This window comes from Schistocerca gregaria, chromosome 2 (assembly GCF_023897955.1).
Source record: "Schistocerca gregaria isolate iqSchGreg1 chromosome 2, iqSchGreg1.2, whole genome shotgun sequence".
Classification (NCBI taxonomy): domain Eukaryota; kingdom Metazoa; phylum Arthropoda; class Insecta; order Orthoptera; family Acrididae; genus Schistocerca; species Schistocerca gregaria.
The window spans coordinates 748,864,595-748,885,741 of NC_064921.1; the positions used below are offsets into that span (position 1 = coordinate 748,864,595).

A 21,147-nucleotide genomic window follows, 5' to 3' on the forward strand; every position below is an offset into this window, starting at 1 on the left:
TCTGTTCCATTACTGTCTCACCTCTATCAGTGGTGAAATGTCAGTGAAGATCTGTACTTCCATTATCCAAATACTAGTATGTTTAACTTTTGAGCAATACAGCATTAATCATTAGCTCTGCCAGTCCACCACTTACCATAGAAATTATCTTTTTTTTCTGCTTACTGCCTTATGTTATTTTAGTACTGATGAAATTTAGAGTAGTTCAGGATGCACTTGTTTACTGATTATGATACAAAATCAGTAGGGACATAGCTTCATCCTAGTTGTTGCTCCATGATTTTTGTATTTTAACAAAAAATATCACTTTACTGAAACCTCATAAGATTAGTACGTGCCATCATCAACTGTAGTACTTTCACATATGATCTACTTGATGTAATAGAACACCACCAGACATAAGTAGGCAAATAACTAAACACAATTGCTGCAATAATGTGCTTAATGAAATTCTTAACCCTTTAACTGCTCTGGATGAGTTAATGCGCATACCTTTGTTCCTGTTCCTGTGTGCTCCGAACGTGTTTATGCGCACCACCAGTCCTTCTACCTGGTACTCTGAATGTGTCTACATGTAGACCCGTTCAAAGTACCAGGTAGAAGGACTGGTGGTGCATGTAAACATGTTCAGAGACACAGGGGACAGGGACAGGTACAAAGGTGCAAACATTAACACGTCCAGAGCAGTTAAAGGGTTAACAATGATGCAAGTAAATTCACAGTTCTTCACGGGATTTATAATTTTAATACTGAAGTATTAATTAATTTCACTGTTCTACTTTAAAATGTGAAAGCTTTTGGACTATTTTCCACTTCTTAAGGAAACATGTCCAAACTGTATTCTGAAGCCACAAAGTGTTCTCAAATATGTATGTGAGCACAGCCTCATTAATTCAAAGTAGCTGACATTTTTCAAAATCAGTTTTATTTTTGTCAAGAGTAAATGAAGTAATGCTTCACTTTTTTTGTGAAGTAATCATGGAAAGAATAGGCAATTACATTAAGCAGCAAAGTTTTGGTATAAACAAAATAGATTCATCATCTTTAGTTTGCTACAGTATAATGTCTAATATGACTTACTGAGGTTTCCAAACCACATATGTGCCAGCTCATGGGCAATGACTGTTGCAACTCTCTGCTTGTTAGAAACAGAGCTGATAGTCTGATCATACAACAGGTTAGTTTCCCGGAATGTGATGACACCCCAATGCTCTGTCGCTCCAGACACATAATCAGGAATGGCAACCATATCTGCAGAATCAAAAAAAAAAGTGCTGAATGTTGTGAATATCTAATTAAGCTACGGTAATGTTTCATAACAGTAAATATTTTGAGGAAGAATTCTCATTTTCCTCAACAGGGACTGTAACAAATAATGGATAAACAAGGGTCAAAGAAAACTACTACTATTCTCATAAATAATTGAAATAAGTTGAGACCAAAAGCTAAATCTCAACACACTTAATTACTAAGAAGCAAAAATTTTGAAAACTACAACAGTATGCATAGCCTGTATTCCTGATATTTCATAAACAGTTTGAGATATTAAAACAAAGTACTTGTCTAAATGTAGTATCCAAATGGTGAAAATTCTACTGTACACTTCACACCAAAAACACTTTTACTTGATGAGTTGCTGAACACCTACATCTTCACAATCTCTTTTTTAAGGTATACAAGAGTTTTGAAAAGAGGGGCATAGTGAAATAATGCTCATTAATGATGGTAGTGAAGCTTTTTGCAGAAATAACTGGGAATTGTGCCAAATATGAGGAGCACGGGAGCGATGAGGGATATTTTCACTTATGGTGTCTTGCATATACCATTTAGAAGAGCTGCACCAATGTATTGGATCCTCAAATTTGGACATTTTCTTACTATTTTTGCATGAGTTCCACTAATAACATTACCAAGCATTAAGTAGCTGCATTTCTTTTTAATATCTCTCAACTGCTATTAAAAGGAATCATTGCCATATGAAAAAAAATCTGCAATATTTTCAAATAATAATATCTTAACTCAGTCTCAGTGCGGTTTCAGGTCCCAACTGTTAAAGCTGTTCAAAATACTACTACTTTTGTGCAAGTCTATTCTGAATCAAAACTGTCTGCTTGTATCATACTATTGATCTGTGTGAGGCATTTAAGTAAATAAACAATAAAATATTACTGGAGAAACTTTGAAGTTATGGCATCTGAGGCTTAGAACTCTCTCTCATTGGATCCTACACTGTAATGGTCGCAAACTACACCAATGAAAAATTGCAGTTCTTTAATGTTACTGAAGGGGTTCCTAAAGGCCCAGAGATAAGCCACTGCACATGTGAAATTCTGGGACATTGAGAACTGGTGTAACCACAAGAAGGTTGAATGCAAGCATGCAAACTTGCATGCACTGTCTTATATAGGTGCCGGATGTCAGTTTGTGGGGTGGAGATTCATGCCTGTAGCACTTGGTCATCAGTACAGGGACAGTTACTGCTGATTGTGGGTGGCAATGGAGTTGTCGCCCGAAGAGAGACCCATATGTGCACAATTGGAGGCAGATCTGGAGATCGAGCAGCGAAGGTAACATATCAACACTCTGTAGAGCACGTTGGGTTACAACAGCAGAATGGAGTGCGCATTATCCTGTTGGAAAACAACCCCTGGAATCCTGGAATGGCACCACAACAGGCCAAATTTTCAAACTGATGTGCAAATTTACAGTCATGGTGTGTGAGACAACCACGGAGTTCTCCTGCTGTCACACAAAATTGCACCCCTGGGCATAAATCCAGCTGTAAGTCTAAAGCATCTAGAACGCAGACAGGTTGGCTGCAGGCCCTCAACTGGTTTTCATCAGAAAACACTACAGACATCCACCCTGCCCTGCAATGAGCTCTTGCAGGGTCAGTGGAAAGCATGCTACAGGCTGTCTGGCTCAGAGTCATCCTTGAAGTAACTGTTTTGTAACAGTTCATTGTGTCACTGTGGTGCTGACAGCTGCTCTAATTGCTGCTGCAGAGCCAGTACAATGCATCAGAGCCATACACTGAACACAATGATTTTCCCTGTTTGTAGTGTCAAGCGGCTGCCCGGAGCCCTGTCTTCTTGCGATCATTTCATAACCAATGCTCTGTCAGCAGTCATGTACAGTGGCTACATAGTCTTTCCGCAATATCACAGAAGGAGCATTCAGTTTCTTGTAGCCTTATTACATGATCTCATTCAAACTCAGTGAGGGGCTTTGTCACGTTAAAAGCTTTCTTGACTAATGTCAACTCACCACGTCCATTCTCAAAGGCAATTAACGCTCATGACCATTAAAGTACACTATGTGATAAGAAGTATTTGGACAACCACAAAAACATAAGTTTCTTCATATAAGGTGCATTGTGCTGCCACCTACTCCATATCAGTGACCTCAGTAGTCATTAGACATTGTGAGAGCAGAATAGGGCACTCCGCAGAACTCATGGACTTCAATGTGGTCAGGTGACTGGGGTCACTTGTGTCATAAGTCTGTATGTGAGATTTCCACACTCCTAAACATCCCTAGGTCTACTGCTTCCGATGTGATAGTGAAGTGGAATTGTGAAGGGACACGTATTAACACAAAAGCATACAGGTCAACCTTGTCCGTTGACTGACAGAGACTGCTGACAGTTGAAGAGAGTCGTAATGTGTAATAGGCAGACATCTATCCCGACCATCACACAGGAATTCCAAACTGCATCAGGATGAACTGCAAGTACTATGACAGTTAGGCAGGAGGTGAGAAAACTTGGATTTCATGGTCGAACAGCTGCTCATAAGCCACACATCACACCGGTAAATGCCAAATGACAGCTCACTTGGTGTAAGGATCATAAACATTAGATGATTGAACAGTGGAAAAATGTTGTGTGGAGTGACAAATCACGGTACACAATGTGGCGATACAATGGCACGATGTGGGTTTGGTGAATGCCCAGTGAACATCATCTGCCACCATGTGTAGTGCCAAGAGTAAAATTCGGAGGCGGTGGTGTTATGGTTTGGTTGTGTTTTTTGTGGTTCTGCATGGCACTATCACAGCACAGGCCTACATTAATGTTTTAAGCACCTTCTTGCTTTCCACTAATGAAGAGCAATTCGGGTATGGCAATTGCATCTTTCTACATGATCGAGCACCTGTTCATAATGCACGGCCTGTGGCAGAGTCATTACACAAGAATAACATCCCCATAATGGACTGGCCTGCACAAAGTCCTGACCTGAATCCTATCAAATACATTTGGGATGTATTGGAATGCCGACTTTGTGCCAGGCCTCACCGACCGACATAGATACCTCTCCTCAGTGCACCACTCCATGAAGAATGTGCTGCCATTCCCCAAGAAACCTTCCAGCACCTGATTGAACATATGCTTGCAAGAGTACAAGCTGTCATCAAGGCTAAGGGAGGGCAAACACGATACTGAATTCCAGCATAACCGATGGAGGGTGCCACGAACTTGTAAGTCATTTTCAGCCAGATGTCTGTATTTAAAGCAAATCTGATTTGTATCCTCATAGTAGCACTACTAATCCCACTTTTATGCTACTGGTGAAATTTTTTTATAGATATCATCTTTCAGATGAAGAAACATGCATGCCAACGTTTGTTTTGTCGCACAATTCCTTCTTAGTGTAGTTAGTGTATTTGTGAATGACCTTTCCAGTAACATGGCATGTAAATCTGTACCTTATGCAGATGATAATGTTAATAATTTTGAAAAATGTTTGAAAGATGATATAAATTACTGATTAATTTGTATGAGTGGTTGTACTTTCACTCAAGAATGCAATAGTAGAAGTACTGACTCACTAACCAGCACATGAAAAAGAGATGAAAACTTGCTCTTTTTCAGACACTCACATGTACACAGGTGTGTGTGTGTGTGTGTGTGTGTGTGTGTGTGTGTGTGTGTGTAGAATTTGTCTGCAAGGTAGCACATCTTCATTCTTTTCTTTGTGCATGTCAGTGATTCAACACCTCTGCTATTCAATGAGTGGTCTCCTTTATGCCTAATTTACTTACATTCTACTGGAACTTTCCATACTACATTTAACTATGTTTTCTCAGATGTGTCATTTCCAAATATTAAAGTTTTTTGTTGCTAATATTCGTGACCATATTGAGTGGATGAACAAGCTTACAGATGGGTGAATAAAAAAAAAAGTGTCATATACGAGGGTGAGTCAATTATTATCTGCAAAGTAGTTATAAAATTTTATTGTAATCAAAACTTACAAGAAAATCACATAGTCTCCTTGTGTTTCAACGCACTTGGTTCATCGTTGTACAAGCTTCCTGACGACCTCATAAAAGAAGGTTCTCGGTTGAGCTGCAAGCCAGGAATCCACAGCTTCTTTCACTGCTTCGTACAAGGCAATCAACGGCCCCTTAATGCCTGTTTGCATGGACCAAACAAGTGATAGTCAGAAGGGGCAAGATCAGGACTATATGGGGGATGATCCAGTACTTCAAATTTGAGTTTCTGGGGCGTTTCAGTTGTATGCCACGGGCATTGTCGTGCAACAACGCAATACCTTTTGACAGCAATCCTCAGCATTTACTACGAATTGCAGGCTTTAGCAAGGCAGTAAGCATCTCACTGTAGCATGCACTGTTTATTGTTGTGCCCCTTCCCCCATAATGTTCCAGTACTGGACCTTTTGCATCCCAAAAAGACTTAAGAATCAGTTTTACTGTGGACGTTGGGTCTGGAACTTTTTCTTGCATGCACGAATTTGGATGTTTCCATTCCATACTCTGCCATTTACTCTCCAGCTTGTAATGATGGATCCATGTTCATCACCAGTAATGATCCTGTCTAAGAAGTTGTCCCCTTCGTTACTATAGCGATCCAAATGTTTTATGCAGATGTCCAATTGCGTTTGTTTATGCAATTGTGTGGGTTGTTTTGGGACCCATCTTGCACAAACTTTATGAAACTCAAGCCTGTTGTGGATGATTTTGTAGGCAGAACCATGACTAATTTGTAGACAATGTGCCACTTCATCAATAGTTAATCATCTGTCTAAGAGAATCATTTCACGTGAACACTCAATGGTTTCCTAATTTGTGGTGGTAAACGGTTGTCTGGCTTCTTCACTGTGTGTAACACTTGTGCAACCATTTTGGTATTTTTTAATCCATTCGTAGAGACTTCATTGTGGCAAAACACTGTTCCCACACTGTACTGAAAGTCTACGATGAATTTCAGCCTGATACACCTTCCGACCACAACAAAAGGATCACTGAACGTTGCTCTTCTTTGGTGCAAATAGACAGCAGAACAGCCACAATTAACAGCACGGCAGTGATAATGAAACTAACCTAGCAGCTTGAAAATTGCAAAGATATAACAACGAATAAACAAACGATCCATCTTTAACATAAAACCAAAGTACTACCAAAATAAACAAAAATATATCTAAATTGCGGATAATAATTGACTCACCCTCATACCTTCAATATATGAGCAGCTTAAAAACTTGTATTAAAAAATACAGAAAGTAATCATTACTTTGTGTGTTATCACTCCAAACACTGGTAAACTATTAGGCTTGCCTTTGTTGCATGGGAATTCATATGTAAAAGATAACAGCAATATTAAGTATCATATAGGAAAAAAGGAACAAATTAATTAAAACTACATTTTTCATTATTTTGATAAGATATGGGAGGAAAAGTAGTGAAGATTGAACATGGACACGGATCACAAAGTGACAGATATTCTTAACATAATTTTCAATCATTTTCATCAGTAAACAGTAATATTGAACAAATACTATTAAATTTAGTGTTTAGATAAGTGAAGCAATTACTCACCAAGCTTTGGCAGAGGGTAGCCAATGCCAAAGTAGCTGATATAGTATTTTGTAATTGCAACCCCATCTTCCAGTGCAAATGCTGTCTTGCTGACTTGGGCAGGACTTGAGTAGACACTAAATGGAAATGTAGTGCCATCTGCATTCAGTATAGGTACAGGGGCTAGACGCTGGAAGTCACTCACAATGAAGCAAGCAAGGTATGTTACCATGGGAACTGACTCTGCAAACTGGACTGTTGTGAAACCAGTATCTGGAGAATCATTCAGTTCACTCTGCAACAACATACAGCAATTGCATAGTAGTGCTAGAACAGACTGCAGTTTGAATAACTCTTTAAAAACATTTCATGTAATCGCAGTTTAAATTATTGTATAAATCAACAAGTGTGCATAATTTGTACATGTATTACTGAAATGTAAGTATCGGCTTCCATAGAAATACAAAAACAAAAGAGAGAAATTTGAAATTGGTGCGACGGCTGTGCTACTCTGAAAAGGTATAGTTTCACTGGAAGGGTTGGAGAATATGGATACAAATACCATATCTGTTGAATGACTTCCTACTTTTACTGCTTGAAAATCATAAATTGGAAAGTCACAGAGAAAATCCAGAGAGAGTATTATTTATTTATTTTATCTTTAACTCTGGGCTTCTTATGCCAGAACCAGCATAAGTCATATGCAAACAATGAAGCTGATTTGTTAGCAGACATTCGTGCGGAACAAAATTATGTGTCAGCTTGGGTAGTATCACTGTTGGATGTTTTTTGATATATAGTAGTATTTGAGGATTCTGAGTTTTAAGTCTATTTGAGTATGCTTTTGTTAAAATAATTCTGCACTAGACTTTATGATGTGCAGTTTTTTTTTTTTTATCTCTGAAAAATTTTCAGATTTGCACTCTCACTAAATACTTCAAAAAGTAGTCAGTAGAAATTTACATCAAGTTAATATTTACAATCAGTTTAGTTTTACGTTAAATATCATCCAAGAATACACTCTCATAAAAGTATTAGTTGCCTACTTTTTCTACTCTGAAATGGAAATTGATGCAGATGTAGACTGACAGCCCACATTCTGGTCTTCTTCTTCCGTCCAAGTATTAGGCCCCTCAGCCTGTTGCAGTCTCATCGAGAAGTTCTCTAGCTATCTATCCCTTGGTTGACCTAGTGATCTTACACCAATGTGGTGGTAGTATAGCATAAATTTTGGGATCCTCTTTGAGCTCATTTGTTGTAGATGTTTTCTCCAATCGTTTTGGTAATAATGCAGGCCGAGTCCCACTTGTTATTTAATTTGGTGTATCCAGCCATTCCTCTCAAAAATTTTATTTCACAGTCTGCTAGTCTTTTTCACATGTTTTGTCTTTTGAGGTATGATCATGGTAAAAACAAAGACTGTAAATGGTTTGTTGTCAGAAGCTTAAAACCTGACACTTACCATAGACTCAAGGTCCTAATAGAAATTGTGATAGCACAAGTGGAAAATATCAATAAAAGGAAGCAATCCTTTGGACTGCAAATGTGCTAAAGTAAATCATTGATGACAGTTATAGCAATCATAGCAAGAAGGCTGAAAGCATTTCTGTAGATTTAAATCTCCTGATGAAATTATTAATTGATTTGTGAAGATACAACAGGTAATACTCACCTCAACATTCATGTTGGAGAGAGCATGGTAGCCCTCAGTAGGACGTACAATTCGTACAGAAAACCTCGCCTTAAAGCCTGGCTCATCAAAGCATGGGAATGCTTGCCTGGCATATGTTGGCTGGAACTTTGAAGTGGCAATATTCCTGAAACAGCAAAATAATATTTAAAAATCATATTAATTGATTGTGCTTCCTACATTTTCTTTTTTGAAATTCAAATAACTTAATACTATATCTTTTACAGTTAAACAGGTAAAAATCATCAATTTGCCAATTACGGTAGAGAGAGATCTATTCATCAAAAATCAGCAGTATGAAAAAATATTATGTAAAAAAGGTGATTGCCCTATCAAAGACATTGGAATACTCAAACTCAACTGCCAGTACCTCTGCTCCATAATAATATTTACTGTTAGTAATAAAAGTTAATTTCACTTGAATCATGATTTATGCTATACAAGAATAAATTCCTGGTAAGCTGCGTGTCCTTATCTAGTGTTCAGGATGAGTTATTCAGGTTCCAGACACACAACAGTATGGTCAACAGCACTCCGACACAGTTCAATTTCGTATCACTGTAGGAGAATTAAGCAGACATTATACCACTTAAATCAGTATAACAACAAAAAGTATGCTACTAAAGTTAAGTAAAGATTAGTTTGAACACCACAATGCTTACTAGCCTTAGTCCTATTAGAAGTGGTGTGCCATTGCCTTGATCTGAGAGGTCAGCTGACTTAACCAGGAGAGAAGAGGGGCAGCAGCCTTTTCAGTAGTTGCAGGGGCAACAGTCTGGATGATTGACTGATCTGGCCTTGTAACAATAACAAAACGGCCTTGCTGTGCTGGTACTGCGAACGGCGGAAAGCAAGGGGAAACTACGGCCGTAATTTTTCCCGAGGGCATGCAGCTTTACTGTATGGTTTAATGACGATGGCGTCCTCTTGGGTAAAACATTCCAGAGGTAAAATAGTGCCCCATTCGGATCTTCAGGTGCGGACTACTCGAGAGGATGTTGTTATCAGAAGAAATAAAACTGGCGTTCTACAGATCAGAGTGGAATGTCAGATCCCTTAATCGGGCAGATAGGTTAGAAAATCTAAAAAGAGAAATGGATAGGTTAAAGCTAGATATGGTGGGAATTCGTGAAGTTTGGTGGCAGGAGGAACAAAACTTCTGGTCAGGTGACTACAGGGTTATAAACACAAAATCAGATAGGGGTAATACAGGAATAGGTTTAATAATGAATAGGAAAATAGGAATGAGGGTAAGCTACTACAAACAGCATAGTGAACGCATTATTGTGGCCAAGATAGATAAGAAGCCCACGCCAACCACAGTAGTACAAGTTTATATGCCTACTAGCTCTGCAGATGACGACGAAATTGAAGAAATATATGATGAAATAAAAGAAATTATTCAGATAGTGAAGGGAGATGAAAATTTAATAGCCATGGGTGACTCGAATCCGTCAGTAGAAAAAGGGAGAGAAGGAAACAGTAGGTGAATATGTATTGGGGGTAAAAAACAAAAGATGCAGCCGCCTGGTAGAATTTTGCACAGAGCACAACCTAATCATAGCTAACACTTGGTTCAAGAATCATAAAAGAAGATTGTATACATGGAAGAAGCCTGGAGATACTGACTGGTTTCAGATAGATTATATAATGGTAAGAAAGTGATTTAGGAACCAGGTTTTAAATTATAAGACATTTCCAGGGGCAGATGTGGACTCATATGTGACCACAATCTATTGGTTATGACCTGTAGATTAAAACTGAAGAAACTGCAAAAAGGTGGGAATTTAAGGAGATGGGGTCTGGACAAACTCACCAAACCAGTGGTTGTACACAGTTTCAGAAAGAGCATAACGGGAACAATTGACAAGAATGGGGGAAAGAAATACAGTAGAAGAAGAATGGGTAGCTTTGAGGGATGAAGTGGTGAAGTCAGCAGAGGATCAAGTAGTTAAAAAGACGAGGGCTAGTAGAAATCCTTGGGTAACAGAAGAAATATTGAATTTAATTGATGAAAGGAGAAAATATAAAAATGCAGTAAATGAAGCAGGCAAAAAGGAATACAGACGTCTCAAAAATGAGATCGACAGGAAGTGCAAAATGGCTAAGCAGGGATGGCTGGAGGACAAATGTAAGGATGCAGATGCTTATCTCGCTTGGGGTAAGATAGATACTGCCTACAGGAAAATTAAAGAGACCTTTGGAGAAAAGAGAGCCACTTGTATGAATATCAAGAGCTCAGATGGAAACCCAGTTCTAAGCAAAGAAGAGAAAGCAGAAAGGTGGAAGGAGTATATAGAGGGTCTATACAAGGGCGATGTTCTAGAGGACAATATTATGGAAATGGAAGAGGATGTAGGTGAAGATGAAATGGGAGATATGATACTGTGTGAAGAGTTTGACAGAACACTGAAAGACCTGAGTCGCAACAATGCTCCGGGAGTAGACAACATTCCATTAGGACTACTGACAGCCTTGGGAGCATCAGTCCTGACAAAACTCTACCATCTGGTGAGCAAGATGTATGAGACAAGCGAAATACCCTCAGACTTCAAGAAGAATATAATAATTCCAATCCCAAAGAAAGCAGGTGTTGACACATGTGAAAATTACCGAACTATCAGTTTAATAAGTCACGGCTGCAAAATACTAACACGAATTCTTTACAGACGAATGGAAAAATTAGTAGGAGCAGACCTCGGGGAAGATCAGTTTGGATGCCATAGAAAAATTGGAACACGTGAGGCAATACTGGCCCTATGAGTTATCTTAGAAAATAGATTAAGGATAGGCAGACCTAAGTTCATGTCATTTGTAGACTTAGAGAAAGCTTTTGACAATGTTGACTGGAATACTCTCTTTCAAATTCTGAAGGTGACAGGGGTAAAATACAGGGAGCGAAAAGCTATTTACAATTTGTACAGAAACGAGATGGGAGTTATAAGAGTCGAGGGACATCAAAGGAAAGCAGTGGTTGGGAAGGGAGTGAGACAGGGTTGTAGCCTCTCCCCGATGTTGTTCAATCTGTATGTTGAGCAAGTAGTAAAGGAAACAAAAGAAAAATTCGAAGTAGGTATTAAAATCTATGGAGAAGAAATAAAAACTTTGAGGTTCGCCGATGACATTGAAATTCTGTCAGAGATAGCAAAAGACTTGGAAGAGCAGTTGAACAGAATGGACAGTGTCTTGAAAGGAGGATATAACATGAACATCAACAAAAGAAAAACAAATATAATGGAATGCAGTCAAATTAAGTCGGGTGATGCTGAGGGAATTAGATTAGGAAATGAGACACTTAAAGTAGTAAAGGAGCTCTGCTATTTGGGGAGCAAAATAACTGATGATTGTCGAAGTAGAGAGGATATAAAATGTAGAGTGGCAATGACAAGGAAAGAATTTCTGAAGAAGAGAAATTTGATAACATCGAGTATAGATTTTGGATGTCAGGAAGTCTTTTCTGAAAGTATTTACATGGAGTGTAGCCATGTATGGAAGTGAAACATGGACGATAAATAGTTTGGACAAGAAGATAATAGAAGCTTTCGAAATGTGGTGCTACAGGAGAATGCTGAAGATTAGATGGGTAGATCACATAACTAATGAGGAGGTATTGAATAGGATTAGGGAGAAGAGGAGCTTGGGGCACAACTTGACTAGAAGAAGGGATCTGTTGGTAGGACATGTTCTGAGACATCAAGGGATCACCAGTTTAGTATTGGAGGGCAGCGTGGAGGGTAAAAATCGTAGAGGGAGACCAAGAGATAAATACACTAAGCAGATTCAGAAGGATGTAGATTGCAGTAAGCACTGGGAGATGAAGAAGCTTGCACAGGATAGAGTAACATGGAGAGCTGCATCAAACCAGTCTCAGGACTGAAGACCACAACAACAACAACAACAACTTAGAATGAACCCTGAACCTCTTGATTTGTATCCTGCCACAAAGTGAGGGCATGTAAAAGGTGAAAGTATCATAAATAGTATAAAAGCTGTGTAGATATTCTGTGAAATATTGGCTTAATTCCTCTGTGATGCAGCACCTAGCCTACACAGTCTCATATTAGGTAAGTGGCAGGAAGAGGGGGTGCTGTTCCTTTGACTATTTTATCTTCAACACACCTCACAGCTCGCATGTTTTTGTTGCTATTTCCATTCACATGGAGTGTTGTGCAGACTCATTCAGTTGTTAACATCGCTAATCCAGTGAGCTCGAACTGTTGATGTATGTAGCACAGCATTCAGTTGGTGTAATCAGTTTCTTGAACACTTTGCTTCATGTCCTAATTTTCTGCTACATGTCCAGTGCACTTCTACATCCAGAAAAGCAATTGCTTTGTTATTTTCTACTTCTAATGTGAAATGTTCATTTTTATGCAAGCTGTTGAGGTGCTGATGAAATCTGCATAGTTCTGCTTCCTCGTGTGGCCATATGAGAAACTTGTCATCCACATACTTCAGCTAACAAAGTGGGCACAGCAGTGTGGAACTCACAGCTGTCTGTTCTGGGCTGCTGCGTCCACCCTGTTGGCTGAGGTACGTGGACAACAAATTTATCATGTAGCCTTACTGGGAAGCAGAACTATGCAGATTTCTATTAATAATAGAAAGCAATCCAGACTGTAATAAACTATGTATATTAAATTTCGGTAACTGGTTTCAGTCCAGATGACCATCATCAGATCACAGGCTCTAAAATGGATGACATTTACAATTTATTTTATTCTTAAAATATCACATATGATTGGTGTGCTCCTCAATGATACCAAAAAATATGTAGATTTCTCATCAGCACCTGACTGGCTCATGTAAAAACATACAGTTCACGATAGAAACAGAAAATAATGGGATCCTTTTCTGGACGTAGCAATGTAGAGAACGTCTAGCAGCAAAATTAGGACACCAAGTGTACAGGAAACCAAGACACACCAACAGATGTCTGCCAGTGGAGTTGCACCACCATCCACCACAAAAGAACACTATGTCAGGTAAGGCTCTGTGTTGAGTAGACCGCAAGATCTGAGATGTGTTGCCCAGGAAAGATTCTTCCCATGAAGGATGGTTTCCACACTGGGGCATCTATGAACTTCAATGCAAATGTGACAAATTCTACATTGGTGAAACCGGCAGACTGGTTAGTACCCATCAATGAACGCCACATGTAGCTGCACTAACACAACAAATCAACTGTGGCTGACCACCACCAGGTCAGTGGCTGAACTTTTAATTTTCAAGGACTAAGTGTGCTTGCTCAGCAGGGGAAAATAAGGGAAGCTATTGAAATAATTAAAATGCCCTAACAGCATGAACAAAGAGGATGGCTAAAAGTTACTGATGGCCTGCCAGTGATCACAGAGCAGCAAACAGCTTTTGTTAGCCAGTCATAAGGTCCACATCTCAGACTGAATGCTGTTAACATGCAGCCACGAGAGAACAATGTACTACCTCTGGGTACAGGCTGCTGATTCGTTATTGCCTACGAATCTTCTGTCAGAGTAGCACAAGTAGTACTCTATTTTACTTCAAATTATTCCACTGGCAGCCTAGAGTGCGACACTGGCGTTCACCTGACAACTGAAACAAGTGGTATACAGGGGAATACTATCACCAGAATCATCAAAAATATTGGTTTCCAATGTGCTTTTAAAAAATCATCTATTAATGCCATCTTTTTATATCTTTTAATCATCTTTCAATCACATGTAATCTTGGCTGAAGAGTGGTTGTTTTATCTGCCGTCAGCCACCCATTTTGTGAGGGATTAAAATAACAATAAAGGAGAATAGACAGAATCCAGCAGTTTGTCACCTTGATGAAGACCACTTCCAAGATGGTCAAAATGTCAGTATTTTACTTATTTTTAGTGTTTCATTCAAACTGGCATTGGCTGTGGAAGCCTATGACTTATATTATCAATATATATTTCTTTTCATTTCTTTTACTCAGCAAGCACAGAAACAGTTTACATTGATTATTAGTGTCAGCCATACGCTGTAAAGTCAACAGTATGGGAACAAATCATCATTTGTAAATTAATTAAAAGATGTATAGGCTTGTTTGCTAAGAAGGATTGCTTGTTTGATCCATGATAAATGCATTGACATTCATCTCGCTAAGTTTTAATTGCCCCTGGTCAATTTTAGATTTTTGTAAGTCCACAACATTCCAATTCATTTTTACATCATTTCCCATTTAATTAACTATTTGAAATGCGTCGGAAACTTTACATATTATTGAGTCAGTGGAAACTAATGATTGTCTCTCTTTCAGCATTACTACGTAGTTTGCAAAGCCACAGTGGCCTTGTGTAAGCTAGTTAACAACTCTGTAGAGTAATATATGGGAACAGCCAGCTTCCTTTTCAGGACAGAAATAGTAATGACCAAGATGACATGGATGTTTCTTTCAATTTTTTACCCTGTAGATCCTCTAAACATGAAGATTAAATAATTAAATTGTATTATGAATTAAAATTTCAGTAAACTATAGTACCATTAATTCTGTACAGGAATCTACAGTTTGGGAAAAGCATTACAGTATTTCATTTAGAGTAAGAGTGTACATTAACAAACTTTGAAGATTAGTAAATCATCATATAAATTGTCATATCAGTGTTGTAATGGTGACATCTGTATGTACATGCTAAAAAGCTCTGACTGTGGTTGCCGACAAAAATTTCAGAATTGACTGAAGTTGCACAGCATAGACTGGTACTAACTAAATACCAACTTCAACAAGCAGAGAATAGTTTGTTTATTATGTTTGTCCATGAAAGTTGATGTTACACACAACATCAATAATCGCTGAAATGTTATGTGTAACTAAGTTTAAAAACATCTTTTTTACTGAAATGTTTGAGGCACTAACAAACAGTTGCCTATTTGTTAAAACTGGCAAGCAATCAACACCAATTGAAGTTTTTCAATTTGTAATGATATAGCACCTTCATAGCTAAATTGCAGGGTGTCTTCTCAGAGTGCATATATAGTACTTGCCCCATTCAAGTACTTAAGCAATAAGAATTAATATGCATTTTATATACTAATACCTTCTGGTGTTCTCCTTGGAGGAACGCGACTTGAAAAGAAAACAATGTGTTACTTACCTTAGAAGATTCATTGAAATTCATCTCAGCAGCAATTCTGGCTATGCATGTCTTGCTTTTTCAGCATTTATATGGCATGACCTTCATATAGATCATCAAGGCAGTCTCACATTTTCATTGCAATCACATATTTCTTAACTTTTATCTCTTCATTATAGGCTACATATGACGAATGATTTAGCAATTGACTCAGAAGTAAATTAAGTATTGCACAAAACAGCATTCTAAAGCCACACAAATAATAGTCACTCATAAATAAAGTACTGGTATATTTTTAGTGATTGGGCATTTATCATAGAGTCATAATTTACATTTTGCTAAATTGTGTGTGTCTGCTTCATGTGTGACCACATCTATACAATGAAAACTGTCAACAAATGGATTAGAAATAAAAAAATAAATAAAATACATAACTATTCAACATCGTGTACAGAGTCATGGACGGAATATTACCTAGAGAAAGAGAGAATATTCATGTGGAAAATTTTACAGTTTACTGTTGCATACTTTTGATAGTCTGAGGCAATGGAAAGAACGATACTTTGTCCCTGGTGAATGTGAATGATTAAATAGGTCAACAATTTATTTTATTTTGACACAGTAGCAAAACGCTTGAAAATATTACATGATGCTTAATACTTTTTCATGTGGAAATGCACGCGGGCCTTGGTTGAATGAAAAATGTCTGGAGAGGTTTGTATTGCTACCCATGCTTTTCTGCTTTTAACCTCAGACGTACCATTTACTTTCGTTTTATTATTACAAATAGTAGGCTTTAATGTGCTAGTTACGACATCACTCATTTCGTCCCACTCCACGTCCATGATCGTTTCATATCTCCAGTGAGAACGTGTTACATCTTTTTTCAATGATCGTAATCTTCATACGAGATAATCTACGCCGCTTGCTAGCCTCGTCGCCAACTGTCAAACGAGAAGTTCAACAGGCTGCCACAACACGCCATAGTTCTACGCGCGAGTGCAGCAAAACTGAAGCGTTCGTGTCCCCATAAGAACTTGAACATAAGCGCATCATTTGACTGGTCACGGAAGATGCGCGAAGCTGCCCTGCTGAGCCCAGTTTCAATTGCCACTGACGAATAAAAGAGAAAATACAAGAAGCAAAACCCATTCAAGTTGACAGATGTTTACGGTGTGGCAGCCATGGTTTGTACAGTTCAGCAAATCAAGGAAAATAATACCAGCGTATTAAGACACATCCTACTGTCATTGTGACGACGTAACAAGTGCTGATGTAAATCACGTCCTCCCTCAGTGCAAGCGCAACGTTCAAAACAGACTCAAATGTTTGGGACAGCTCTTGACTCTGCCGCTTTGCACTATCCAAATTCTTGGAGATTAATCAGCTGTGCGTATGATCACAGCCAGGATTGTTGCACAAGAAGACAGAAAAGTATATGAGGGTCTAAGGGCGATGAATTAAATTAAAGGACTGAATCACATAGTTTTAGTGCAAACAAGTGGTTAACTATCATTTTATGCCTAGTAGTAAACTGCATTTCTGTAATTTTCCAACCTGACGCCAAACTCAAGAATGTGTGCAGGGCCACGTTTATATAGGGAAGCGCTCCTGAACTGGACTTGGCGGCGCCACTCCTCCCACTGTTTCTGACTTCCAACGCTTTTGTTCAAACATTTTCATTGCCTACAAAATTAAGGCTCCGTATTAGAATGAATGTAATAAATAATGGAATTCCTTAAAAGAAACATACCGTAGACTCCACTTTAAAATTTATTTTTCTTCTCATAGAGTACAATCATTTTCGTGCTGTGAAAAGTAAAAACGTATCGCGGCAAGGAAAGGAACCATTTCGACTTAACGTGATGTCCGGTTTTGGATAGGAGCGGCGTAGAATAATGACGAAACAAATCAATCCTATGAGTTTTTTTTCAGAGCAAGAAAAAAATAAGTAAATGTATTTCGATGTGAAACCACGAATATAAAAATGAATTTCGAAATTTAGCATCACACCTTGAAACTTATCGTTTTCAACGCCATTTCTGTATCAACACCAACAAGAATGTCACTTCGACAACAAACGCTACCACAAATGTCGCCACACGGCACCGCCATCAACGTTACAATTCACCCTCGGCAATCAACGTCATTCATTCTAGAACGTCATTACCACCCATTATGCGATTCAAATTTACATTTTTATCCACAGAAAAACATTCGTCAAATCTATCTGTTTTGCCATTTTCCTTTCTTCATTTAATAACTCGTTTCTTATTTTATGCAACGTTTAACTTTTCACGCCGCTCATACAGTCGGATAGACCACACTTTTGAAAAAAATAATAGTCATCACGCGCAATGAGACACCTGACAACAAAAGAAATGTCGGCGTGTCGCGAATGGATACCAAACAAAACTACACAGCTGTTAACGTTTCCCCACCAAATGAACTCAACAATGAACCTAACGCTACCTACCTTAGTGATAGTGCTACTGGGTTGCCTTCCATGTTTTCAAATTACATGCAATTTTTTTCCGTGTATAATTGCGTCTAGCAATAATACAAACAGCGACCGAGCTCTCTCAGCGCCCTAGGCTCAGGCCTACCTGCTCAGTGCGTAAATCCGGTCCTGAATGTGTGCCTTAGAATGTAAGTATGCGGATAGTCAAATGTTACTTTTCTATATTAGTAAAGCCGTTTATTTTGTGATGTTAACGAATACTATGTTAGAAGCCAATAACATACAAATAAATCATATAAAATCTGTCCTACTGCTTCCATGGCCGAACGGGCTTAGAATAGGATTAATAAACTTGGTTTGTTCGTGGTATCAGTCCTCTAACTCTATAAAAAAAGTAAAGTTTTTTCTCAAATTTTGATTTTGTTAATGTCTAGAGGTGCGAGGGGCACCAGGAGGGTGAAAGCCCATGTTACACGAGCGACTTTCTGGTCACGATCGATTACTCGTACTGGGTGCGCGTCGCCTGTCCGCGTGTAAATTAGCCGACAACCAAGTCTTTAATGGGCCAGTGACGTCAATGATCAGCTACCTGTTCGAAGTTTAGAATTCCAAATTCCTGAGAGTACTGTACGTTGCACCACTACATGCACACTGCATGTAGTAATGGATTTTGCGCTTTTGTAGCTTCCTAATCTATATTTTATTGTTTGCTTTGCTACCGTGACACATTTCAAAGATTGCACGGTAACTTTATATTTTTTTCTTTTAGTGCTTTCTCAACAGAGAGACCAAATATCTGAAAGCAAATAGTGGTGTAGGTTTTACAATATTTGGTCAAAGAAAAAGACAATACAGTGCTTAAATAATAATGTAAACACACAAACTTTTCCAATGAAAATTTTTCAACAGTGAAAAAGTCAAATGTACTGAACAAGAAAAATAATTTTCGATGTTATTTGGATCTCAGAAAACAAGAAACAAAGGATAAAGTAAAAAGGCGCTACTTAACTGTCAGTGAATTATGATGGTTCAAATGGCTCTGAGCACTATGCGACTTAACTTCTGAGGTCATCAGTCGCCTAGAACTTAGAACTAATTAAACCTAACTAACCTAAGGACATCACACACATCCATGCCTGAGGCAGGGTTCGAACCTGCGACCGTAGTGGTTGCTCGGCTCCAGACTGTAGCGCCTAGAACCGCACGACCACTCAGGCCGGCAGTGAGTTATGATTGGTTCGTTGATTTACAGGAGGGGAGGAAACGGCAAGGTTATCGACCCCATCGGATTTGGGAAGAATGGGGAAGGAAGTCAGCTGACCCCTTTCAAAGGAACCATCCCGGCATTTGCCTGAAGCGATTTTGGGAAATCGCGGAAAACAGAAATCGGGATGATCGGACGTGGGTTTTCAACCGTCGTCCTACCAAGTCTAGTGTGATGACCACTGCGTCACCTCGCTCGTTAGTGAATTATGTTTGATGTGTTTGTTGTTGTTGTCGTGGTCTTCAGTCCAGAGACTGGTTTGATGCAGCTCTCCATGCTATTCTATCCTGTGCAAGCTTCTTCATCTTCCAGTACCTACTGCAGCCTACATCCTTCTGAATCTGCTTAGTGTATTCATCTCTTGGTCTCCCTCTACAATTTTTACCCCCACGCTGCCCTCCAATACTAAATTGCGACCCCTTGTTGCGTCAGAATATGTACTAACAAGCGATCCCTTCTCCTAGTCAAGTTGTGCCACATATTTCTCTTCTTCCCAATTCTATTCAATACCTCCTCATTAGTTATGTGATCTACCCATATAATCTTCAGCATTCTTCTGTAGCACCGCATTTCGAAAGCTTCTATTCTCTTCTTGTCTAAACTGTTTATCGACCACGTTTCTCTTCCATACATGGCTACACTCCATGCAAATACTTTCAGAAACGACTTCCTGACACGTAAATCTATACTTTCCCGACACGTAAATCTATACTCGATGTTAACAAATTTCTCTTCGTCAGAAACGCTTTCCTTGCCATTGCCAGTCTACATTTTATATCTTCTCTACTTCGACCATCATCAGTTATTTTGCTCCCCAAATAGCAAAACTAATTTGCTACTTTAAGCGTCTCATTTCCTAATCTAATTCCCTCGGCATCACCCGATTTAATACGATTACATTCCATTATCGTTGTTTTGCTTTTGTTAATGTCATCTTATATGCTCCTTTCCAGACACTGTCCATTCCGTTCAGCTGCTCTTCCAGGTTCTTTACTGTCTCTGACAGAATTACAATATCATCGGTGAACCTCAAAGTTTTTATTTCTTCTCCATGTGTTTGTATGTTTATTTTTTATGGAGCAAATAAATGTGGATATTCTGAAATGATCAAACAACACTTTTCCGACTTTTTCATTTCTCAGCAACGTGGAGAATTTCCCTTACTACCTTTGTTAAGAACCTTCACTACGAATTTTGCTGTTATTGTTAAAAACTTTACTGTCATGGTTAGTTCCTTAGTTGTGTTATTATGTTTCGACTTTCACCTTTTGGGTATGAAACTGTGCAGCCGAGAGCTCCCATAACACAAGCATATTTGGCGCCGGCATTTAAATAAATACCATTAATGATTGGCGAGACTCACTAAAGGCATAATGCAACAAGGTCGATGCAGTAGACTCACTTGTCACGAATAGTCGTTTGTAACGAGGAAGTCGCACTTGTAAAGCTCCTTTTATACGCGCGGCTTTCTTGTCTCAATCGACTAATAGTGACTAGTGAGTCTACTGGACCTACCATGGCGTATTATTCCTGTACTGAGTCTAAATTGTCATGGATGGTCGTTTTCATTAGAGCCAAAACTGCTTGTGTTGAGAGAGGTGTCTGCTTTGCAATTTGGCACCGCAACCGCGAAAATGAGGTTATGAGGGGCAATCCATTTAGCGACATAGCCAAAATATAGTACCGGTCCTAGAGTGTAGGAACAAGCAATGATAATAAAGGTTATTAAGGAACAACGCAAAATTCATAGAGAATGATCTCGATAAAGTCTGTATTATGGTAAATTCTCCACATTCTTGAGAACCGAAAGAATATAAAATGTACGTTCGAAC

General features: G+C 38.7%; 1 protein-coding gene across 6 annotated transcripts in view; it reads right to left on the reverse strand.

Annotated features, from left to right (window-relative positions):
* Positions 1 to 21,147, reverse strand: part of LOC126334926 (glutamyl aminopeptidase-like) — a 431,383-nt gene that overhangs the window by 68,780 nt on the left and 341,456 nt on the right. For 4 of the 6 annotated variants that reach the window (XM_049997648.1, XM_049997649.1, XM_049997652.1 and 1 more), the window contains 3 exons: positions 8,492 to 8,636; positions 6,841 to 7,114; positions 1,081 to 1,251 (listed from right to left, as the gene is read on the reverse strand). In XM_049997648.1, coding sequence (XP_049853605.1) covers positions 1,081 to 1,251; positions 6,841 to 7,114; positions 8,492 to 8,636 — 590 coding nt within the window. Of the gene's footprint in view, positions 1 to 1,080; positions 1,252 to 6,840; positions 7,115 to 8,491; positions 8,637 to 15,611; positions 15,979 to 16,064; positions 16,160 to 16,250; positions 16,593 to 21,147 lie in introns of those variants that run through there. The other 2 variants (XM_049997654.1, XM_049997653.1) reach the window with 2 other exon arrangements.